Source organism: Schistocerca cancellata, chromosome 2 (genome assembly GCF_023864275.1).
Source record: "Schistocerca cancellata isolate TAMUIC-IGC-003103 chromosome 2, iqSchCanc2.1, whole genome shotgun sequence".
Taxonomy (NCBI): Eukaryota; Metazoa; Arthropoda; class Insecta; order Orthoptera; family Acrididae; genus Schistocerca; species Schistocerca cancellata.
In genome coordinates this window covers 1,151,301,299-1,151,324,794 of record NC_064627.1, presented here as the reverse complement: position 1 = coordinate 1,151,324,794, position 23,496 = coordinate 1,151,301,299, and the positions used below count along the sequence as shown (strand labels likewise).

General features: G+C 44.9%; 1 protein-coding gene across 1 annotated transcript in view; it reads right to left on the bottom strand.

The window, feature by feature from the left end:
• The window catches only part of LOC126163196 (cytochrome P450 9e2-like), a 90,535-nt gene extending 72,107 nt beyond the window's left edge, over nucleotides 1-18,428 (bottom strand). The window contains exons 1-3 of the mRNA XM_049920149.1: nucleotides 18,342-18,428; nucleotides 8,848-9,220; nucleotides 882-1,019 (exon numbers count right to left, since the gene is read on the bottom strand). Coding sequence (XP_049776106.1) covers nucleotides 882-1,019; nucleotides 8,848-9,220 — 511 coding nt within the window. The 5' untranslated portion in view covers nucleotides 18,342-18,428. The remainder of the gene's footprint in view (nucleotides 1-881; nucleotides 1,020-8,847; nucleotides 9,221-18,341) is intronic.
• Between the last annotated feature and the right edge of the window lie 5,068 nt (nucleotides 18,429-23,496).

Sequence of the window (23,496 nt, the reverse complement as noted above, 5' to 3'; positions counted from 1 at the left end):
AAAGATTCAAGAGTAGGATTAAAACTCATGGTGAAAGAAAATCAGCGATAAGATTGGCTGTTGACATTGCCATCTTCAGCGAAATTGAAGAAGAATATTACTGTATCCGTTGAATGGATGAACAGTGTAAAGAGTACAGAATGTGAATTTAATGTAAACCGAGAAAGACGAAAGTAATGAAAAGTAAAAGCAATGCACAGCGAGAAACTCAATATTAGAATTGGTGATCATGAAGTAGAGGAAGTTAAGGAATTTTGCAATCTGGGAAGCAAAATAACCCATGATGGACGGAGTAAGGATATAAAAACTAGACTATCGCTTGCAAAAAAGGCATTACTGGCCGAGAGAAGTCTACCAGTATCAAACATAGGCTTCAATTTCAGGTAGAAATTTCTGAGAAAGTACGGTTGGAGCACAGCAGCATTGTGTGGTCGTGAAACATGTCCTGTGAGAAAACCGGAAGAGAAGAGAATCGAAGCAGTTGCGATGTGTTACTAAACAGGAATGTTGAAAATTAGGTGGATTGACAAGGTAAGGAATGAGGAGGTTCTCCGCAGAATCGCTGAGGAAAACGCTGACGAGAAGGAGGAACAGGATGATTGGGCATATGTTAAGACATCAGGGAATGACTTCCATGGTACTAGAGGGGGCTTTAAGAGAGTAAAAATTGAGGACGTAGGTTGCAAGTGCTACCCTGAGATGAAGAGATTGGCATCGCGGGCGGCATCAAACCAGTCAGAAGACTGATGACTAGAAAAAAAATGACATCATCGCCATTCGCTACGTAACTACAAGTAAGACAGTACATTGTATAACACCAGGAATATGTTTTAGCTTATAGCCGTTGAACAAGGGACTGTCAGTGTGGAGTAAATACTCACCCTCGTAATCAGCAGCTTTCACAGCCAGATAGTCTGCTGCCTGGTGAGCGATCTCTGTCATCAAGGTGAACATGTTCCTCATCTTCATTGTAGTGAATGCCGGGCTGAGTGTGGTGCGCATACCGTGCCACTCCTTCCCTGAGGAGAGGGAGCAGTCTAAGTTTTGCGTAACTGACATGCAGTTGAAAGAACTGTTTTAACAGATGTGTTTCACTCACTTTTCTAGCAATAAATTTTTACTTTTCGAGGATGAAAACTATGACGTACTTTCCTAAATATTTGCGACCAGTACATGGGAATCCAGGTTCAAGTGGCTGATTCAGGAAACATTCAAACCGTAAGATAACATTCGTAACTGAAGCACACTACAATTAGGGTAGAACGTATCGCTAAGCATTGCAAATTATCAGCGACAGCGCTTCTTAATTGCTGGAATGTTTTGATGTGTCATCAATGATTTTTAAGATGAATGAAACTTATTGTACAAGTTAGATAGTTAATCACTAAGTTACTTGTTTTATAGATTGTAATACAATAAATAATACTAATTGCAGTAGTTTTGCATTTTAATTAAAGGAGTGTCCATACCACAATTTTAAATGATTTTCTTTCTGGATTTTTGGGATCACGTAATACACAGTTCATGAAGAAGTCACTACGCAATACATAGAACGCTGACACAAAAAAGGATAGAGATTTAAAATGAGTAGAACACTAGAAATGGCAGTATTAAATACAAATAAGTAACATCAACCCGAAAGGCTCTTAACTACTTTGAGGAACAGCATAAAAGGCGCATATCATAAGGCAGCCTTACAGTTGAAAATCTGGAAGTTATCATTCTAATTTTTCAGTTCTGCTACAACCCTATTGAATCACTACGTGCTGGTCATTGAAAAGCTTGTAAATATTTATTGTTATGCAAAGTATAATTGCAGCTATGAAGCGGGAACGATTCTAGTTTTCATTTAAACTCTTTGGTTGTGTAAAAAATTTCTTTTGTAGGTAGGTTACCAAGGCCTTAAGAGCTTTATACAAAACAATTTTCTTAGAGAATGTTAGCTTCTCTAGGAAAAGACGCTGATTGTCTTTCCTTCAAGAGCTGTTTTTGTAAATATCGCCATTACTGTGAGACTGGTGTGCGTTCTTGATAGAAAAGTCGCATGGGTCCGTTCTGCGGAATTGCTGAAGCGCTTGAGCTAAGCTAATTTTGCCATTACTTTCCCTGGAGTTGTATTAATCGGTTACTTTTTTTTGGTTTCTTTTCGAGAATCGTGTCTGAAGAAACAATGATGTCGTAAGGGATTCTTTTCCGTTCTTCTTTTTTTGGTATTTCCCAAGAGATAAGCTCATCCAGCTAAACTGCAAGATTGTTTTTCTTTGTAATTTTTATGTCTTTCACTCCAAGAAGTCTTCCTTAAATGAAGTTACATGATTTTTGAAGATGATGTATGTAGAATTTCACGCTGTTGGTGACGATAGAAAGGAAAAGGCGAATAACTGTTTTAGCAGGTAGCCTACTGTCCAGAAATAACACAGGAGACACGGGTCTTTGCTAGCATGCCCTCGCTCTGCAGTACATGTTGGAGAGGTCCATTCTCCTTTTCCTGACAGCCAAAGAACATTTGGAGTTCACCTACGTATGTAGCATGTAAGCTGACAGGTTACCCGTCTAAACGAAAGGACCTGTGTGTTTAGCTTCAGTGATGGTGTAAGCTAAACATCTACAACTACATGGATACTCTGCAAATCAGATTTAAGAGCATCGTAATATCGCCCTGGGCGTTGAGGCAGAAAATAATTATATTGAAACATACAAGCATGTGATGACAGCCAAAATGCCAAAAAAATGGTTAAGTTTCAGGAGTTATAAGAAAAACTGAAATCTTTAAAATGTGAACAACTACAAATAAAATTCTAAATTTCTCCCAGTTCCAGAAGCAGCACTTTGGCACCCAAGACTGTCGGGCGCGTCTGAAATACAGATACGTAATACATTACACCTATACGCAGTTCTGTGTGTTAAGTGATGAAATTAAACAGACGCGGTGAAGAAAGTTAGTATCGTCCATTCAACTGACTTTCATTAAAATATTTTTCTGTGGAAAGAATGGTATTTGGAGACTTTTAGAATCAACATTTATCTCCGAGAAAATGTGTTTTCTCCGCAAGAATCTGACTTCTGTAGATCCAGTAAGCAGGATGCTGCGCAGGTTCACGTAATCAAGAACTAGGAACACATCAACAGTACAATGGACTAGGTTACTATGTCTCTTCAATCAAACAGGTCAGATTGGACCTAATCGGACATCCACCTGTGTATTCACTTCGAAGTAACTTCTTTGCAACTCAAAACACCACTTGTCACTGAAGTTATGTACTGAGTGGTTATAATTAAACTTTTCCTATTTAACACGTTACAACACGGAAACGTATTACCGTACGAGTACCAGACATGGTTGCATTAATGTCCAGAGTATGGGGAGCATCATTTTCACGCGCCACAGCGCCAGCGTCCAGTTCCAATTGCGGCCAACAGGTGCTGTGATCAGACATCGCGGTTCACAGCCTCTCACACACCTGACCAGTCGCTGTGCACCTGTTTACGCGTCAACACGAGCTCCGACAAAAGGAGCAGGGCACTGGTGGTGAGGTTCCACTATGAAAACCACAATAACGCTGCAGCTGCGCTTCCAGAGAGTCGCCGGCTTAAAAGATTACGGAAGGGTCCTCTTCCTCCACTTGCTGTGCGGATTGAAGAAATCCGAATCAAATGGATAAATGTGCGTCGCTCCAGGAAGAGGCCGAAGGCCGGTTGCAGCAAGGTGGCGCCTGATGAAAGCGCTAGTGCTATGAACCGTGGACCTTGCCGTTGGTGGGGAGGCTTGCGTGCCTCAGTGATACAGATGGCCGTACCGCAGGTGCAACCACAACGAAGGGGTATCTGTTGAGAGGCCAGACAAACGTGTGGTTCCCGAAGAGGGGCACCAGCCTTTTCAGTAGTTGCAGGGGCAACAGTCTGGATGACTGACTGATCTGACCTTCTAACACTAACCAAAACGGCCTCGCTGTGCTGGTACTGCGAACGGCTGAAAGCAAGGGGAAACTAAAGCCGTAATTTTTCCTGAGGGCATGCAGCTTTACTGTATGGTTAAATGATTATGGAGTCCTCTTGGGTAAAATATTCCGGACGTAAAATAGTCCCCCATTCGGATCTCCTGGCGGGGACTACTCAAGAGGACGTCATTATCAGGAGAAAGAAAACTGGCGTTCTACGGATTGGAGCATGGAATGTCAGATCCCTTAATCGGGCAGGTAGTTTAGAAAATTTAAAAAGGGAAATGGAGTGAGACAGGGTTGTAGCCTCTCTCCGATGTTATTCAATCTGTATATTGAGCAAGCAGTGAAGGAAACAAAAGAAAAATTCGCAGTAGGTATTAAAATCCATGGAGAAGAAATAAAAACTTTAAGGTTCGCCGATGACATTGTAATTCTGTCGGAGACAGCAAAGGACTTGGAAGAGCAGTTGAACGGAATGGACAGTGCCTTGAAAGGAGGATATAAGATGAACATCAACAAAAGCAAAACGAGGGTAATGGAATGTAGTCGAATTAAGTCGGGCGATGCTGGGGGAATTAGATTAGGAAATGATACGCTTAAAGTAGTAAAGGAGTTTTGTTATTTGGGGAACAAAATAACTGATTATGGTCGAAGTAGAGAGGATATAAAATGTAGACTGACAATGGCAAGGAAAGCGTTTCTGAAGCAGAGACCTTTGTTAACATCGAGTATAGATTTAAGTGTCAGGAAGTCGTTTCTGATAGTATTTCTATGGAGTGTAGCCACGTATGGAAGTGAAACATGGACGATAAATAGTCTGGACAAGAAGAGAATAGAAGCTTTCGAAATGTGGTGCTACAGAAGAATGCTGAAGATTAGATGGGTAGATCAGATAACTAATGAGGAGGTATTGAATAGAATTGGGAAAAAGACGAGTTTGTGGCACAACTTGACAAGAAGAAGGGACCGGTCGGTAGGACATGTTCTGAGGCATCACGGGATCACAACTTTAGCATTGGAGGGCAGCTGGAGGGTAAAATCGTAGAGGGAGACCAAGAGATGAACACACTAAGCAGATTCAGAAGGATGTAGGTTCCAGTAAGTACTGGGAAATGAAGAAGCTTGCACAGGATAGAGTAGCATGGAGAGCTGCATCAAACCAGTCTCAGGACTGAAGACAACAACAACAACAACAACAACATTGGAGACAGTGCTGCGTGCAATTGCCAGTCGTCAGGCAATGCGCGTGTTTTGTCACGAGAGGTGAACATCCCGTGGTCCACTGTACGGAACGTGCTTCGAACCATTCTCGAACGGTATCCATACAAGATCCCTATCGTACAGCAGCATGTAATGTGGTTGGTTTAATTTGCTATGAAAGCTGTGCTGATGCTCAAGACCATAAAAGTGGGTTAAAAGCTGTGAGCTGTCTGAGGAAGTTAACCTTGCATTACTGAGCAACTGTTTCACCAGGTATCCAGTCTAGCTTACCAAATTCCCAACCAGACTAACATTAATTATAATCTTTTAATAGTCATACGACAATCGGTGATATATATAAGAGAATTTAAATAAAAAGAAATAAATCAGTTTATATTTGGAAATTTATTTTGACATTGATCATTGAAATTTCAGCATATTAAACGCGAGTCATAACTAAGCTGGTGCCTTATTTAGGACTGTGAAAATGTGAGTTTGTAATGTTACGGAACACATCAAATATGGAGCTAAGATTGGGAGACTGCATACAACACTGCATTCATAAAATAACACACGAAGAACGTTGAAACATATGCAAGAGGAAATTAACCACGACCAACTGATTCAATTTTCACCCAAAGAAGTTACGTTCGTAGCGCAATCCTGTCCGTCATGAAATTACCACGCACTGGTATACTAAATTCATACTAACTTTCTGTGAAATCTTCCCGAAAAGAATAGCTGAGGGCTATTTGATGCTTACACCATATGCTTCACGTGGTCAACTTGGTTTACACAAAGAGTGTAACTCCACAATAATTTTGATAATTAAAATAAATTACATCGAAACGCGATTTACTAAAGAAAAACCTCGAACTGGTTACTATCGTCTTACTATTAACCTGATGGGTCAAACAACTGTATAAGCACGTGGTACTGGTCTCACAAAGTACACGCCACGTGGGTTGAACATAAAGAAAAGTTTCTATATTGAAAAATTTTGTCAAGACGAGACGTTATAATCTCACGCACATTCGCATTTAAGATTTATGATCTTAGTTAGAGTTACTGATCAACGCGTGGTTCCACTTTACTCACAAAGTAGTGACAAAGCAACTACCGGAAGATATTCTGAGCTTCACACGCGAATTACACTGCGTTGCAATTTAAGATAATATTAGATATTTTAGAGCTAAACCTGAAATAAAGGTGATTAAATTTTCAGTTAGGTTGAACTTAAGAAATCCATTGTCCTACGGATTTTACCACTTCAGACGCTCGCCACGGACAGACTGCTCTGGTCCCTTCCTGAGGGTGACTCAAAAATACAAACGGAGGTGGCCAGAGAGGCAGCTTCCTATACCAACATGACAAGGGACGGACAGGACCATACTAAGGATAGAAACCTCTTTGCTTTTAGAAAGCGTAGCTACCTGTTCCGACGTTGGTCCTACTGTTCTACTGTTCTGTAGCAGACAGGCTTGTCTGCTATCATCAAGCATGCAACTAGAAATACATTTGCTCATTCATCCTCTCACACAGAAGGGAAGAGGGATGACAGTATCTTATCATATACAGTATATAAAAGAAAGCGGATGTAGGTTCCGTATGAGACTGTGTGACATGAATTACATATAAACTGTGTTTTAAAGTGTAGTAGTGTGACAGATCGTTCTTGTTTATGTGTAAAAGTAACACGTTCCACTGCTCAGTCTCCTCCCAGATAGTCAGAAACGCCACAGTAAATTTAGAAGAGGAATTTATGCCGTAAATGACAACAGATTTAAGAAATTAACATGAAAGGAATCCAACAGAGACCTTTCAAGCTTCCACCACAGGGCGCACAACGACGTGTTGACTTCGTTCTCAACTTTCTCGCAAGGATTGAAGTTGATGAGGGCTGGCCCTGGAGCGTCCTACGGATAGACAGAGCTCATTTTCCTCTGACTGGTGAGGTGAATACGCAGAATGGCCGAGTGTGGAGATGTTCACCTCCAGTCGCTGTGCATGAAGTTCCTGTGTATGGTGAACTTGTCACTGTGTGGTATGGCTCCACGGCTACGCTCACCACTGGCCCGTTCTTTTTTGAGCAGTCTGGCCCTCAAGGACCAAAGACGTGCAGAGCGGCTGGCCAGCGTCGCTGCGATGTGCTTCGCCAGCAGGTCACGCCCTTCCTACAGGAGAGAGTGACGCACTGAACTCGACAGATTTCATGCAAGATGGGGCCCCACCGCACATCGCTCGTGAACTTCACCTGCTTCTCCGAAACACATTTGGAAACGATTTACAAGCCGATCGTTCCCAAATGCTTGGTCGGCACGATCACCTCATCTCAGTCGCTGTCGTTTCTGGTTGCGGGGGTCCCTGAAGGACAGGCTTTACCAGGGGAACGTTCACACGTGTGCTGATCCAAAGCGCATCATGCCGAGAGACGTAACCACCATAGCTAATGACGTGCTTTGTTCTGCTGTGCCATATTGACCCCCTTTTGTAGCAGTAATGGTAACGGTATGTAATGGTATTATGTACCACAGCAGCACATTAAAAGTGTTTCAGTTGAATTGAATTATTTCTCTTTGCCATTTCCTTGACATTAATGCTACCAAGTTTGGTACTCGTACGGTTATTAGTTTCCGTGCCGTAGCGTGTTAAGTAGGGAAAGTTTAATTTTTTTTCATGTCGTACCCCAGTATCATTACGCCATTGACATAAGCGTAAGCAAATATTCATACGTCGCAGTATACGGACGGGCCCAGATAGGTCATTGTTAGCTTTTAGTACCTAAATCGACGAAACGGAATCGTTGTAGGATCAGTTTGTTGTCGGCTTATCTATCTGTCTGTCTACCTGTCCGAGTGTTAAAACTCCTTTTTCTCACGAATGGGTGACATATTAAGCAGAAATATGTCACATACTGACGTCTGCGGTCTCTCGACAGTGAAAAACATCGAAGCTTACAAGACAATGTAATCAAAGGGTATGGCCATTTATGTCACATATTTTTGTACTCGCAAATCCACTCATCAAAACTTGTAGGGTACTTACCATTGACTCAGAATAATAAAACTTGGTAAGGAGCAGGGTTTCACAGTATAAGTAAAGGAAAGAATCCGAAAATTGTCAATATGTAATTATTTCACACGAAAAAAAATTTCAGTGTCAAACTTGAAATTAAAACAGTCAGTAGTTGTGCATTCAGGCTGGTTGGGTCTCAATGCTAAATGTCAAATATTAGACAAGGAATGACTTTATTGCCCATACGACGCGTTTCGGAATTTATCCATCAGATATCGTTCCTGGTCTAAGCAATAATGTCATTCCTTGTCTAATATTTGACATTTACCATTGAGACCCAATGAGACTGATTTGTTGCACAATAATGATCAGCCACCTGCATGACTTTATTTGGGATTTATATTATTTAAATGAAAACCTTTCGAAAATCTTGTACTCCCAGGAATCTTATCAGTATCTGTGTCGATAACGGGCAAAAGTGAACGAGGTTCTCGATTCCCAGGATGGATGAACTGCCTGTATACACACAGTAAAGCTTTTAAGGAACTCTCACTGCGCGAGTGTCACTCGCACGTGGTCAGTCTTTAGAGTTAAACTGAATCATGCAAGATGACAGAAAAGTATTACGCTGCCACAGTGAGCATAAGAGGTAACGCTGACTGGTAAATAAAAATTTAAATGGACAACTTACCTTTCAAACCGATAAGCATCCTTTGTGCCAGTGTGTTCGACTTGTCAGCGTTGAAGAACTCCATGTGGTCGGTAAAGTGGTCAAAGTCCTTGACCGTGATGGCACGGATGATATCGGGATCTCTCACCATCACAAATGGCGTCGTGAAGTAGACGCCAGCGTACGGATGCGGCTCGAACTTGCGGTAGAGTTCGGTGAGGGCGTCAGCCATGGACTTCCTCCTGAGCACCAGGTCCAGCATGTTCCCCACTAGGGGCAGCGGGGGGGTGGAGGGCAGGCCGCGGCGGGCAAAGTGCGTGGAGTAGCGGCGCCACCAAAGAGCGACCGCGACGGCGGCGAGGGACACCAGTAGCGTCCACCAGTCCGCGGCCATCTGAGGACATCGGAGGGATGCTCCGGCGGTAAGGCGGAGGTGGAGTAACACAACCAGTTACTAACTGCAGTAACGTCAAATGTCGTGTATGGTTGGGAGGCACTGTGATAAAAGGTACTATTACAGTTCCATTCGCGTTGTTTGTTATCCTTGTTAGTGTAGCGTGCCTGCACAGGGTTGCAAAACGTGCACGTCTGAAATTCCGACACTGTTAACGATAACGAGACTGCCTCGATTCCTTGTTGTCCCGTTTTGCCTGTTCTGGGAATCCCGGTAATGCTGGGAGCTTTACGTGATGAATTTAAAGGGCTACTGTATAAAAATGTAGAGACTGTGACATGTCGAGTCCGGGTCGGTGAGGGCAGCGTAGACGAATAGCCGAAGTTATGAGGACGATCGCTCGGAATTAGCAGGACATCCGGGTCCGACTCTCGGCCTAGCACACTTTGATATGCCACTGTTGGGTAGTAGATCTGCACCCGATATAGCTGGAGTCAAGAAATTCGCATTCAGCGAATTAATTTCAAAAATAATGTTGTTTATTTCTGCTTGTAAATACGTGCCACATTATTATCCCAAGAGATGTGGTCAAGACATAATGGAAAGATTCTTTTCCTTCGCCTGATGTGAGCGTTACGTTTTAAATGTATCAGTTTAGTCTATGTGATTGAGTGTGTGTGTGTGTGGACTTCTAGTGACGCGCCTGTGCTGTTGATGGCAGTGAGAGAGGCAAAGGTGCCAGCAAGAAGCTTGTTCTTGTGGAACTGCACCAACAGGGCCACCGAATTTAACGCCGCCATCCGACTTACAAACCAGCGACATCATTGTGATATACACTCCCTGTTTCAGCTACTGCAGAGAGGCTAGGAATTTAATTCAAAAGATTAGTGCAAATTCTGAACATCAGAAACTCTGTGCCTTTCACTACACCAGCTCTTCTTTACCAGCGGTATTTGAGCCGTCTACATTTCCAGAACATCATCACAAAAACGTGTATTACTGACCTTGGGTACAAAAGTCTGGCTGGAAAGCTACTCAATCACAGTGCTTCTTTTCGTTACGAAACGTACCAGTTCTTGACGTTTCATAAATGAAATCTGATCCCTCACATCGAATACTCAGCTTCAAGATCAGTTCCGTAACTGTAATGAATAAATATACCGCCTGGGGCAATCTGAATGTTTTAACCGGATTCCATCTTTGTTACGGGTTGTCCTGAGATCCAGAGATCTAATGAAAGAACAGAAGAAGGTGCACTAACACAAATCTGATCGCAGTGTGACGTAAGAAATAAAACACGTGGCACTACGGAATCAAAAAATGAAACATCATCAAACAATTCCTACCCAATTACTGCCAAACGCAGGTCATCAGCAGGATGAAGATTCAGTTAAAACTACGGAAGTTGCGCAAATATGCTATAAAGAATGCTATGTACATCAGTTACATGTGTAACGCCCCTTACACCTCCATTTGCACAACATAAGTTAAATGCATAAATTTTCCTTTAGCTCAATTTGTACAACTTCCGTAGTTTTTAACTGCACATATCTCATGAACTTAATTCAGTCTCATGGACATCACCTCAGAGGTCACAGTTCCAGAGAGACGTAAAGTCAGTCTCGCAACTGGCGCAAGTGGGACTAATTGAAGACAAACAAACTCCAGGAATTGCTCACCACACAACTATACGTTCTGGAGAACGAAGTTAATGTAATGGTTCCATCTACATCTACATCTACATCTACATTTATACTCCGCAAGCCACCCAAGGGTGTGTGGCGGAGGGCACTTTACGTGCCACTGTCATTACCTCCCTTTCCTGTTCCAGTCGCGTATGGTTCGCGGGAAGAACGACTGTCTGAAAGCCTCTGTGCGCGCTCTAATCTCTCTAATTTTACACTCGTGATCTCCTCGGGAGGTATAAGTAGGGGGAAGCAATATATTCGATACCTCATCCAGAAACGCACCCTCTCGAAACCTGGCGAGCAAGCTACACCGCGATGCAGAGCGCCTCTCTTGCAGAGTCTGCCACTGGAGTTTGTTAAACATCTCCGTAACGCTATCACGGTTACCAAATAACCCTGTGACGAAACGCGCCGCTCTTCTTTGGATCTTCTCTATCTTTTCCGTCAACCCGATCTGGTACGGATCCCACACTGATGAGCAATACTCAAGTATAGGTCGAACGAGTGTTTTGTAAGCCACCTCCTTTGTTGATGGACTACACTTTCTAAGGACTCTCCCAATGAATCTCAACCTGGTACCCGCCTTACCAACAATTAATTTTATATGATCATTCCACTTCAAATCGTTCCGCACGCATACTCCCAGATATTTTACAGAAGTAACTGCTACCAGTGTTTGTTCCGCTATCATATAATCATACAATAAAGGATCCTTCTTTCTATGTATTCTCAATACATTACATTTGTCTATGTTAAGGGTCAGTTGCCACTCCCTGCACCAAGTGCCTATCCGCTGCAGATCTTCCTGCATTTCGCTACAATTTTCTAATGCTGCAACTTCTCTGTATACTACAGCATCATCCGCGAAAAGCCGCATGGAACTTCCGACACTATCTACTATGTCATTTATATATATTGTGAAAAGCAATGGTCCCATAACACTCCCCTGTGGCACGCCAGAGGTTACTTTAACGTCTGTAGACGTCTCTCCGTTGAGAACAACATGCTGTGTTCTGTTTGCTAAAAACTCTTCAATCCAGCCACACAGCTGGTCTGATATTCCGTAGGCTCTTACTTTGTTTATCAGGCGACAGTGCGGAACTGTATCGAACGCCTTCCGGAAGTCAAGAAAAATAGCATCTACCTGGGAGCCTGTATCTAATATTTTCTGGGTCTCATGAACAAATAGAGCGAGTTGGGTCTCACACGATCGCTGTTTCCGGAATCCATGTTGATTCCTACATAGTAGATTCTGAGTTTCCAAAAACGACATGATACACGAGCAAAAAACATGTTCTAAAATTCTACAACAGATCGACGTCAGAGATATAGGTCTATAGTTTTGCGCATCTGCTCGACGACCCTTCTTGAAGACTGGGACTACCTGTGCTCTTTTCCAATCATTTGGAACCTTCTGTTCCTCTAGAGACTTGCGGTACACGGCTGTTAGAAGGGGGGCAAGTTCTTTCGCGTACTCTGTGTAGAATCGAATTGGTATCCCGTCAGGTCCAGTGGACTTTCCTCTGTTGAGTGATTTCAGTTGCTTTTCTATTCCTTGGACACTTATTTCGATGTCAGCCATTTTTTCGATTGTGCGAGGATTTAGAGAAGGAACTGCAGTGCGGTCTTCCTCTGTGAAACAGCTTTGGAAAAAGGTGTTTAGTATTTCAGCTTTACGCTTGTCATCCTCTGTTTCAATGCCATCATCATCCCGGAGTGTCTGGACATGCTGTTTCGAGCCACTTACTGATTTAACGTAAGACCAGAACTTCCTAGGATTTTCTGTCAAGTCGGTACCTAGTATTTTACTTTCGAATTCACTAAACGCTTCACGCATAGCCCTCCTTACGCTAACTTTGACATCGTTTAGCTTCTGTTTGTCTGAGAAGTTTTGGCTGCGTTTAAATTTAGAGTGAAGCTCTCTTTGCTTTCGCAGTAATTTCCTAACTTTGTTGTTGTACCACGGTGGGTTTTTCCCGTCCCTCACAGTTTTACTCGGCACGTACCTGTCTAAAACGCATTTTACGATTGCCTTGAACTTTTTCCATAAACACTCAACATTGTCAGTGTCGGAACAGAAATTTTCGTTTTGATCTGTTAGGTAGCCTGAAATCTGCCTTCTATTACTCTTGCTAAACAGATAAACCTTCCTCCCTTTTTTTATATTCCTATTAACTTCCATATTCAGGGATGCTGCAACGGCCTTATGATCACTGATTCCCTGTTCTGCGCTTACAGAGTCGAAAAGTTCGGGTCTGTTTGTTATCAGTAGGTCCAAGATGTTATCTCCACGAGTCGGTTCTCTGTTTAATTGCTCGAGGTAATTTTCGGATAGTGCACTCAGTATAATGTCACTCGATGCTCTGTCCCTACCACCCGTCCTAAACATCTGAGTGTCCCAGTCTATATCTGGTAAATTGAAATCTCCACCTAAGACTATAACATGCTGAGAAAATTTATGTGAAATGTATTCCAAATTTTCTCTCAGCTGTTCTGCCACTAATGCTGCTGAGTCGGGGGGTCGGTAAAAGGAGCCAGTTATTAACCTAGCTCGGTTGTTGAGTGTAACCTCCACCCATAATAACTCACAGGAACTATCCACTTCTACTTCACTACAGGATAAACTACTACTAACAGCAACGAACACTCCACCACCGGTTGCATGCAATCTATCCTTTCTAAACACCGTCTGTACGTTTGTAAATATTTCGGCAGAATTTATCTCTGGCTTCAGCCAGCTTTCTGTACCTATAACGATTTCAGCTTCGGTGCTTTCTATCAGCGCTTGAAGTTCCGGTACTTTACCAACGCAGCTTCGACAGTTTACAATTACAATACCGATTCCTGCTTGGTCCCCGCATGTCCTGACTTTGCCCCGCACCCGTTGAGGCTGTTGCCCTTTCTGTACTTGCCCGAGGCCATCTAACCTAAAAAACCGCCCAGCCCACGCCACACAACCCCTGCTACCCGTGTAGCCGCTTGTTGCGTGTAGTGGACTCGTGACCTATCCAGCGGAACCCGAAAACCCACCACCCTATGGCGCAAGTCGAGCAATCTGCAGCCCACACGGTCGCAGAACCGTCTCAGCCTCTGATTCAGACCCTCCACTCGGCTCTGTACCAAAGGTCCGCAGTCAGTCCTGTCGACGATGCTGCAGATGGTGAGCTCTGCTTTCATCCCGCTAGCGAGACTGGCAGTCTTCACCAAATCAGATAGCCGCTGGAAGCCAGAGAGGATTTCCTCCGATCCATAGCGACACACATCATTGGTGCCGACATGAGCGACCACCTGCAGATGGGTGGACCCTGTACCCTTCATGGCATCTGGAAGGACCCTTTCCACATCTGGAATGACTCCCCCCGGTATGCACACGGAGTGCACTTTGGTTTTCTTCCCCTCCCTTGCTGCCATATCCCTAAGGGGCCCCATTACGCGCCTGACGTTGGAGCTCCCAACTACCAGTAAGCCCACCCTCTGCGACCGCCCGGATCTTGCAGACTGAGGGGCAACCTCTGGAACAGGACAAGCAGCCATGTCAGGCCGAAGATCAGTATCAGCCTGAGACAGAGCCTGAAACCGGTTCGTCAGACAAACTGGAGAGGCCTTCCGCTCAGCCCTCCGGAATGTCTTTCGCCCCCTGCCACACCTTGAGACGACCTCCCACTCTACCACAGGTGAGGGATCAGCCTCAATGCGGGCAGTATCCCGGGCAACCACAGTCGTAGTCCGATCGGGGGATGCGTGGGACGAGCTGGCTGTCCCCGACAAACCCCCATCCGGACCCCCACAGTGATGACCATTGGCAACAGCCTCAAGCTGTGTGACCGAAGCCAACACTGCCTGAAGCTGGGAGCGAAGGGATGCCAACTCAGCCTGCATCCGAACACAGCAGTTGCAGTCCCTATCCATGCTAAAAACTGTGCAAAGAACGTCTGAACTAATCTACAGAGCGCAAACAAATCGACACAAAATTTAAACTGTTATTAAAATACAAGATTGCCTAGTAAATGCAGTAATGCTGCCACTTGAGCACTGCTGACACACTGCTCGGCGGCGGAAGGAGACTACGCGATTTTACACTATTCAGGTACTAAAACGCGATGCTGCAACTATCAAATACTATAATACGCCCAAAATTTATGAATTAAACAATGCAAGTACCAAAAACACGCAAAGAAATTAAGAATGTAACAAATGAGTGAGCTAGGAGTATACGACTTGCTGCTGCAGCTGCTTATCCAACGGCGGCAGGGAGCACACTGACTGTGACCAACCGACACTGGCCGTTCAAAACATAAACAGAAGACAGACGACTACGCGAATTTACACTATTCAGGTACTAAAACGCGATGCTACAACTCTCAAGTACTATAATACGCCCGAAATTTATGATTTAAATAATGCAAGTACCAAAAACACGCAAAGAAATTAAGAATTAAACTATGTAACAAATGAATGAGCTAGGAGTATACGACTTGCTGCTGCAGCTGCTTATCTAACGGCGGCAGGGAGCACACTGACTGTGACCAACCGACACTGGCCGTTCAAAACAAAAACAGAAGACAGACGACTACGCGAATTTACACTATTCAGGTACTAAAACGCGATGCTACAACTCTCAAATACTATAATACGCCCGAAATTTATGATTTAAATAATGCAAGTACCAAAAACACGCAAAGAAATTAAGAATTAAACTATGTAACAAATGAATGAGCTAGGAGTATACGACTTGCTGCTGCAGCTGCTTATCCAACGGCGGCAGGGAGTTCCATGTCCGTTTCCATTATATCAGTGTATGCTACAAATTGTTTTGCAGAGTGAACAGATATTTTGTATGTTTTTAGTTACCGCTCTTTCCTTGTGTGTCTTCCCCTTTTCCTTCTTGCCATGTGATAGTCTCCTCGTAAGTGCAGGTAGAATACACGATTATCTATTTTTTAAATTTGATTGTTTGCGCATCCGTACACGGTTACCCTTCGGTCTTTCCTTTTTAGTACCCCTCGCAGTTCTCCATACACACCCCTTTTCTTCACACTTCTCTGCCCAATCTCAATTTCGTGTCTTTGGATAGTGATTTAATCATTTGCGGCAACCTCCTTCTAATGTCTGCCTCTAAAATTTTTCTCAAATTTCGGTATTCAGCTCGTTATTATTTTTCCCCTACTACTCTGACAACTATTCTCTCTTTGTGCATGCACTTGTAATCAAACACATACGCTGACTAAATTGCGTATTCCATTCGACAACTACGTAAGACTTACTACAGAACGCTTTCATTGTCAGTCACAGCTGAGTGTGATTGATACAGCTGTTATCTGGTTGGACAGAGAGCCTTGTTGTCCAGCTGTGTCTGCCACTCTCCGTCAGAAGACAACGTCATGCCCACGTACCACAAACAGGTATCTGATATGTTGGTCAGTTATTCCCTACTTAAGAAAAGCACTCTCCCTGCCTGAACTGTAATTTTCTGATAAGCATGAGGCAAGGCCATATGCGACTTTCGACTTAGATACCTCGTATGGGCGTGTACCGCATCCGGGCGAGATGTTAGCATCACCTGAGCGTCCAGTAGCGGTATTCTTGCGTTCCTGGTAATCTGTACGCCTTGTGCTACGAGGTGAGTAGAGGTATGGCCGCGGAGCCGCGGCGTCTGATTGGAATGTCTACTCAGAAGTTGTTTGCAACGAGTTTCCAAGTGATTCGCTGCACTAACAATGAGAGTAGATGGCACTCAGATTTTTGCAATTTTTATGTTTATGGTACGTGAAGCTCACAACTCAGATATCAGTCAACGAAACTGTTCAACGCTCAAAATTTCTCGAGGAAAACGACTTTGAAGTTTTCCGAGCAGCTTTAGTTCCCTAAAGATAAAAGCTAGAAGTTTTTTTTTCCCCTCGGTGGGTGACGCGGTTACGTTCTGGAACTTTCCCTGCCATATGAGCAGCCCCGGTTTGATTCATGGCTGGTGCAATTTTGCAAACAAAGGTACTTCTCATACGAACATTTCCGTGAAGCACGAAATACGTAAGGATGAAACAATCGACAGCGCTCGAGAGTGCTATTCCCTAGAGCGAGTCTTTTTTTTGCTGATAATATTTTTCGCTTTTTTCCTTTCAGTTCGAATAACTACACCATTTAAATATAAAATTTAAGAAATACATATCAATTAACAGAAATATGTTATCGTAATTTGCTATGAATAATGCGTATTATTATTTCTAATTACACACTGCACACCTAATTCCAGTATTATCTGTATATTAAGTGCTTATCTTTTATAAAATATTGTTAGTAACGATTTTTTAAACTAAAATAAATGTTTTCCCGCTTTTTGTATTTGGGAATTCTTCATGCAAATGCTCGTAGAACATGCAACTTCCTTTAAAAGTTTGCATCAGTCAGGAAGGGAACCCGGTCCACCGCCATGACAGGCGATCGGTCTATTACGGGATCACGTGACCCATTGGAAAACCGAACTAGATTTAGCAAATTAAAGATGCTCGGGAAACTTCAAAGCCGATTTTCTCCACAATGTTTGAGAATTGGTAAATTGGCATTTGAGCTGTACTTCATGCAACACAAACATAAAAAATTACAAAAATCGTAGTGCTGAGTGGTGTTCTTGCGAAACTCGTCTGTCTGCTGTAACGATCCTGGACTGTGGGCGACGAGCCCTGTCAACAACACTTTCTGCGGCTGATTTCTGCGGACTGAACCACTTACGAACAGCCTTTGACGTGGCGGTACGTGAAAAAATCGGTGCCCCTGTGACCTCAGAGTCGAAGTGTTCAATGCATAAGACAATCAAACGGTGTGACCACCTTGTGACTTTGTGGTTAGCATTGCTGAATATTGATCACGAAACTCCGGTTTCGATCCCCAGCGTGGTTGGCGATTTTCTGGGCGTGGGTGTTGTCATCATCATCGACGCTTAAGTCGGCAAGTGGCGTCAACTAAAAGGACTTGACTTGCAACAGGTGAACGAACTCCCCAGAAGGAGATTTGCGGGCAAAAATGTCATGCGCGTATTCCAAGCATAGTGTGATTGTGATCAAATTGACTAATATCGAGCATCTTCCTTAGCCCGCGGGCGCCATCATACTGGTTTCCAGTGGAAGTTCTGATGACAGCCTTGTAACTTGACGTACCGAACTTTCCCATCGCAAAGGCGACGTAAATTCCTTACTTTTTCGTCAAGGATTACATCTTCTGCAGTCTTTTGCGTGACCCAGTGAGACGCAGACAGTGCACAGATAAGCCCCTTTAGACGATAAACAGCTACTGACTACTGTCAAGGACAACCGCGTGAGCGTCTCGATGCGAAAACACGGTAAACATTTTCAGATCAAACGGCGAAACGTAACAGTCGACGAAAAATTGCAGTTCATTAATTCAGTAACAAGGATATGGGCAGGTTAGCGGTCACTCACCTTGTTGTGAACAGTGCGCAAACCAGCGGCCTGGCTTGAAACGGGCTTCTGTTGACGCGGCCCGCCCGCTGCTGCTGTCCGCGTGGAGGGGGAAGGCACTGACGTCACGCCAAGGCCGATCCAAATTATCTTACGCATCACCGTGCTGTACGGAGCGCCAGAGAACGGCACCAGCTCCCACACATTCCTGCTTCACATCCAACACATTCTCTACGGGTGATCTATAATTCTTTGCCCTTTACAACCTGTAATTAACCACCAAAACTTCCTAAAGACTAATAGTTGATAAAATCCTTTGACGTACTTCAGGAAATATGCTTTCACGTCGGTGCTCTCACGCATGACCTGCGGTCATAATGTTCACATAAAAAGATCTTAACTTCTTGGCGATAGAAAAATATTGTAACAAAATATTACAGCTATGCCAGGTTAACTGGTTAGTGAATTCGCGAAGACACGCGAAAGGCCTTGCGGTTAGAGATGGGTCGAACTCGTTTATTTCCGTGAACTACTTCATTCATTTCACTCTTTGCCGTGAAGCGTTCAAATGAAGGAGTTTAGTCATGAAGTACGGAAGCCTGGCGAAGTTGCCCAGTTCGCCGCTCAGCCGCCGCTTCGCGTCGCTCGTACAATAAAGCTTCGTAATACTTCATAATTTTACCAACAGATGGCCGAACTATGTAGTAACATGCACCTAACGTTTTACGCTCTTACAGCATCTGAGTTAACTTAAACAGAGCATGGTCGAAGGGGATAAAGGAAAGATAAACAGAGAAGCCTGTCACATATAAAGAAGGTATTACATTTAATCTCGCTCGACATTTTCTCATGAAGCGCCCAACTATCCGCTAAGTGAAACCTTATTTGTTGTATTCATGGACTGAAAACTAGGGCTACCAACGAAATGCAGCCCAGTTTTATGTTCCTTTTAAAATTTAATCCAAAACAGAATAAGTATGTTTACCACTGTCACAAAGTCTGTATACGTACAGAAGTTTTCCTGTAGCTTTTATTTTCGTTGAGAAGTTTAACCCTCCAAATTCAAAACGTAAACTGTCACCTGTAGTCACTGGTACGATTTCAGGTAAAATCCCTTTTTATTTTATTCGGAAAGCAGTTTTTGTGTCTGTTCACTCTTATACAATGGCCAGTAACTCGCGATCGCGTAAAAGTAGTGAAATTTCGGGTTTCTTCTCCGATTTAGGTGATGGGAAAGCAAAGTGCAACTGTTGTTGTAAGTGTATACCATATAGAGGAGGAAATACATTTAATCCGGCGCGTCATGTTCGAGTGCTGCATCCAACAGTGTCACTGTCAGTCAGGCGCTCAGCGCCCCCTGCTCCTGCATCTTCCGGTATTTCTTGGACAAATAACCCGGACAATCCGGAACCAACATCAGCAATTGCGAGATGCGAACAGCAGTCGGTGCTAGAAAATAACAGTATCACTTCATTATCAGACAGCAGACATCAATATCACGGAACATTACCTATGTATTTTCCGAAACCTCTTTCGAACAAAAGAAATCAGGAGATAGATTTCGCACTTCTGGAGACTGTTGTAAAGGATTATTTGCCCTTCAACACATTTCGCAGAAGGAACTTCACTGGATCCCCGATTCAAATTACACGGTTTTTATGATAAAAATTGTGCTGAGAAGATGAAATTAAACCTGGTCAGGCACAGTGAGAAATTTGTAACGAACACATCCACTGCTACTGCAGCAATCTCAGTTCCAACCACTGAATCCACTTCTAGTCTCTGGCTCGAATTTGATGAAGTGTTTTCCAGGCTGCAGAGTAATCCACACCCGCCAGCTGCTGCAACAGTGGAAGTGGACAAATACTTACAAGAGCCCCTGCTACAGAGACAAGGCAGTCCAGTGGTGGTTTGAACGGCTGTCATTATACCCCTCGCTCTTTGAACTTGCAAAAATACGACTGTGTACTGTTGCAACCTCCACGCCGTGTGAAAGAGTGTTCTCGAAGGTAGGACACCTTATAACTGACAGAAGAAATCGCTTGACAGGAAAAAAAGTGGAACAAATTATGTTTGTAGACGGAAATCTCTGAGCATACGCCACAGCCGTTGATGTTTATTCATAAATACATATGTATTTTTTAAATTTAATTAGGACAATCGTCAAATTGACATTTAGTGTAAATATTTCAATAATGTGTACTGCTGCCGGAGCAGCGCGAGTGCGGCGCCGCCTGCTGCCAGCAGCAGCCGGGCCTCGCCGGCCCCTCCCTCTCACCCTCTCCCTCCCTCACCCCCTCCTCACCACCTCCCTCTCCCCCTCCCTCTCCCCCTCTCTCTCCCTCCCTCTCTCCATCCCTCTCTCTCCCTCGCTCTCCCCCTCCCTCTCCCCCTCTCCACCTCTCTCCCCCTCTCTCCCTCCCTCCCCCTCCCTCCCTCTCCCCCCTCTCCCCCCTCTCTCTCCCCCTCTCGCTCCCTCCCTCTCCCCCTCTCTCTCCCTCCCTCTCCCCCTCTCTCTCCCTCCCTCTCCCACTCTCTCTCTCCCTCCCTCTCCCCCTCTCTCTCCCTCTCTCTCTCCCTCCCTCTCCCACTCTCTCTCTCTCCCTCTCTTCTCTCTCTCCCTCTCTCCCCCTCTCTCTCCCTCCCTCTCCCCCCTCTCTCTCCCTCTCTCTCCCCCCTCTCTCTCCCTCTCTCCCCCCCTCTCTCTCCCTCTCTCTCCCTCCCTCTCCCCCTCTCTCTACCCCTCTCTCACTCCCCCCTCTCTCTCCCTCTCTCTCCCTCCCTCTCCCCCTCTCTCTCCCTCTCTCTCCCCCTCTCTCTCCCTCTCTCTCCGTCCCTCTCCCCCTCTCTCTACCCCTCTCTCACTCCCTCCCTCTCCCCCTCTCTCCCTCCCTCCCTCTCCCCCTCTCTCCCCCTCTCTCTCTCCCCTCTCCCCCCTCTCTCTCCCCCTTTCTCCCCCTCTCTCTCCCCCTCTCTCTCTCCCTCCCTCTCTCCCTCCCTCTCTCTCCCCCTCTCTCGTGACGCAGCCGTCCGCCCGCCAGGCTGTAGGAGGCGGCCACCCTGCTGCAGCTGCAGCTGGCCGCGCGCCCCCCGCCACGTTTACCTATCGGACGCTACAGGTGTCAGTACCGCTGCCACTGCACTTTGTTATGTTTCTGTAAGTGGCTGAGAAACACTTCCTGCTGCTGGTATTGGAAGCTGTGGGGCGCTGCTGAAACATTTAGACGGTGTATTTTAGCGGAATCTAGGTCGGGTTATTCTACCGGTACTGTTTCATGCAAGCAGATTTGTTCATTTGGTAAACAGACACGTTGGTTATAGAACTCTGCTGGCAGTCGTTTTCCTTAATATACTGTTACATATTTCGTGATTTGAGGTGGTGCATTCTCAAAATCGTTTATCTGTGTACTAGTTGGGGCGTTGAACACGTTCAGTGAACATTAACAAACGAGTAAGTAGCAGAAACTGCAGAAATTAAACTGACCTCAGCTATTTATTAACATTTCAGTTTTTGGCAGATTCGTAAATCTAAAATCTTTAAAATTTTGCCCTATGGGTATTCAGAAACTATTAACAACTATTTTGCTTACTAGTCAACTGTGAGCAAAGACGCACAACAATTATGTGTTCAACTGGACAATGTAGAAGTGAATAATATAACATATACGCTGTTAGACGTGCCATGTAAAGATGAGTCCATGCTGTTTGTGTGGTATACCATTCAAGTAGACTAAAAGGGGCTCGGACTACTGCTTGCTCCGCAAAGCCTGTGCGTTATCACAAAGAAGTAAAGCAACAATTAAGTGAAGATTACTGGAAGAATTGAAACTACAACTATGTAGAGCAGCAGTCATCAGGTTCAAGAGGGTACGTACAAACTCTACCACGCTATTCCCAGGTTCGCAGAGGTCCGCTCTCACAGACGCCAGAAGCAATGTCTGAATAAAGGCAGCTGCAATACATACACTGGCGATATCGACATCAGGCAGAAATGATGTACGTATAGTCGTCAATCCATATTATACTGTCGATATACAGACCATGTTGATGAAGTTTAGTCTGTCACGGTAGCTGCACAGTCAGAGCGGTGGCTTGCTAACCGAAATGGGCTGGATTCGATTCCCGGCAAGGTGGAAGATTCTCTCTGCTCGGGGCCTGAGCGTTGTGTTGCATTTACGTTCATATCGTCATAGTTGACATTCTACTACTGAGATGGCTGAATGGGCACGGTCCGAAAGGCAATAATTGGAAAAAAGCAAAAAAAAAAAAAAAATGCTGCTGGTATATCGATCTTTCATAATACTCTTTGTCGTATACTTCTACTGGATATGAGATGTAAACAGTCCCTGATTTTTCGCCCACCCCGTCCAGTATTATGGCGAGAGTGTGAGGTTAAGTCAAACGACGATCCCGGAACCCTGCGGCGCGGCTGCTGTTGTTCCTCACGTCCTGGACGGCGTCAAAACTTCCCCAGCCCAAGGCGAAAGCAAAGGGTGCGAGGCGCAGGGGCAGCTGCCCAGCAGGCACGCAACACCTGTCCCTCCCGGGTTTGTGGCGTAGGGCGGGTGCGGCGCGTTGCTGGCCGGCTTCGGCCGCGACGTGCTGTGCTGTGCCTGCCCCGCGCTGCTGCTCCCCAGAACGCAGGGACACGCAACCGAACATCTGTGTCTCTGCTGCCGGTGGGTGCCCGGTTTGCCGTCGTGGTATCTTGTCCCGAGTCGGCTAGTATACCTCGCCGCGCTTGTTGGTCTTCTGAGGCGTGTTCCGCCGAGCCCAGGAGGTGGTAACACGGCCTGGGTCAGGTTAGATGGGTGCAGACCCCCGAACGACTAGGTGACCGGCCCACCACCTGACTAGGAGTGGGTCCTCGGCGGCAAGGTGGAAGCTCGGGCTACCAGGGGGCGAGGGGCCAGAGGCGCATCCGCCTCTGCAGAGTGCGGGGCATACCTGCCGATACGGGGAGAGTGAAATTGGCGGTGACCGGGAACTGGAGGGGACCAGTGCACTGGAAACGGCGCGTTGAACACGGGGTCCTTCCAAAAACCATTACCTGGCCAAGGCATCAAAAAAGTTCAGGAGGTATTTGCCACCACTGTAAACCCAGTTAGAGAAAAAATTAAAATTAACAGAGTTAAGGCTACAAAAAACGTAGTTATAATTGATGTTGCCTCAGAAG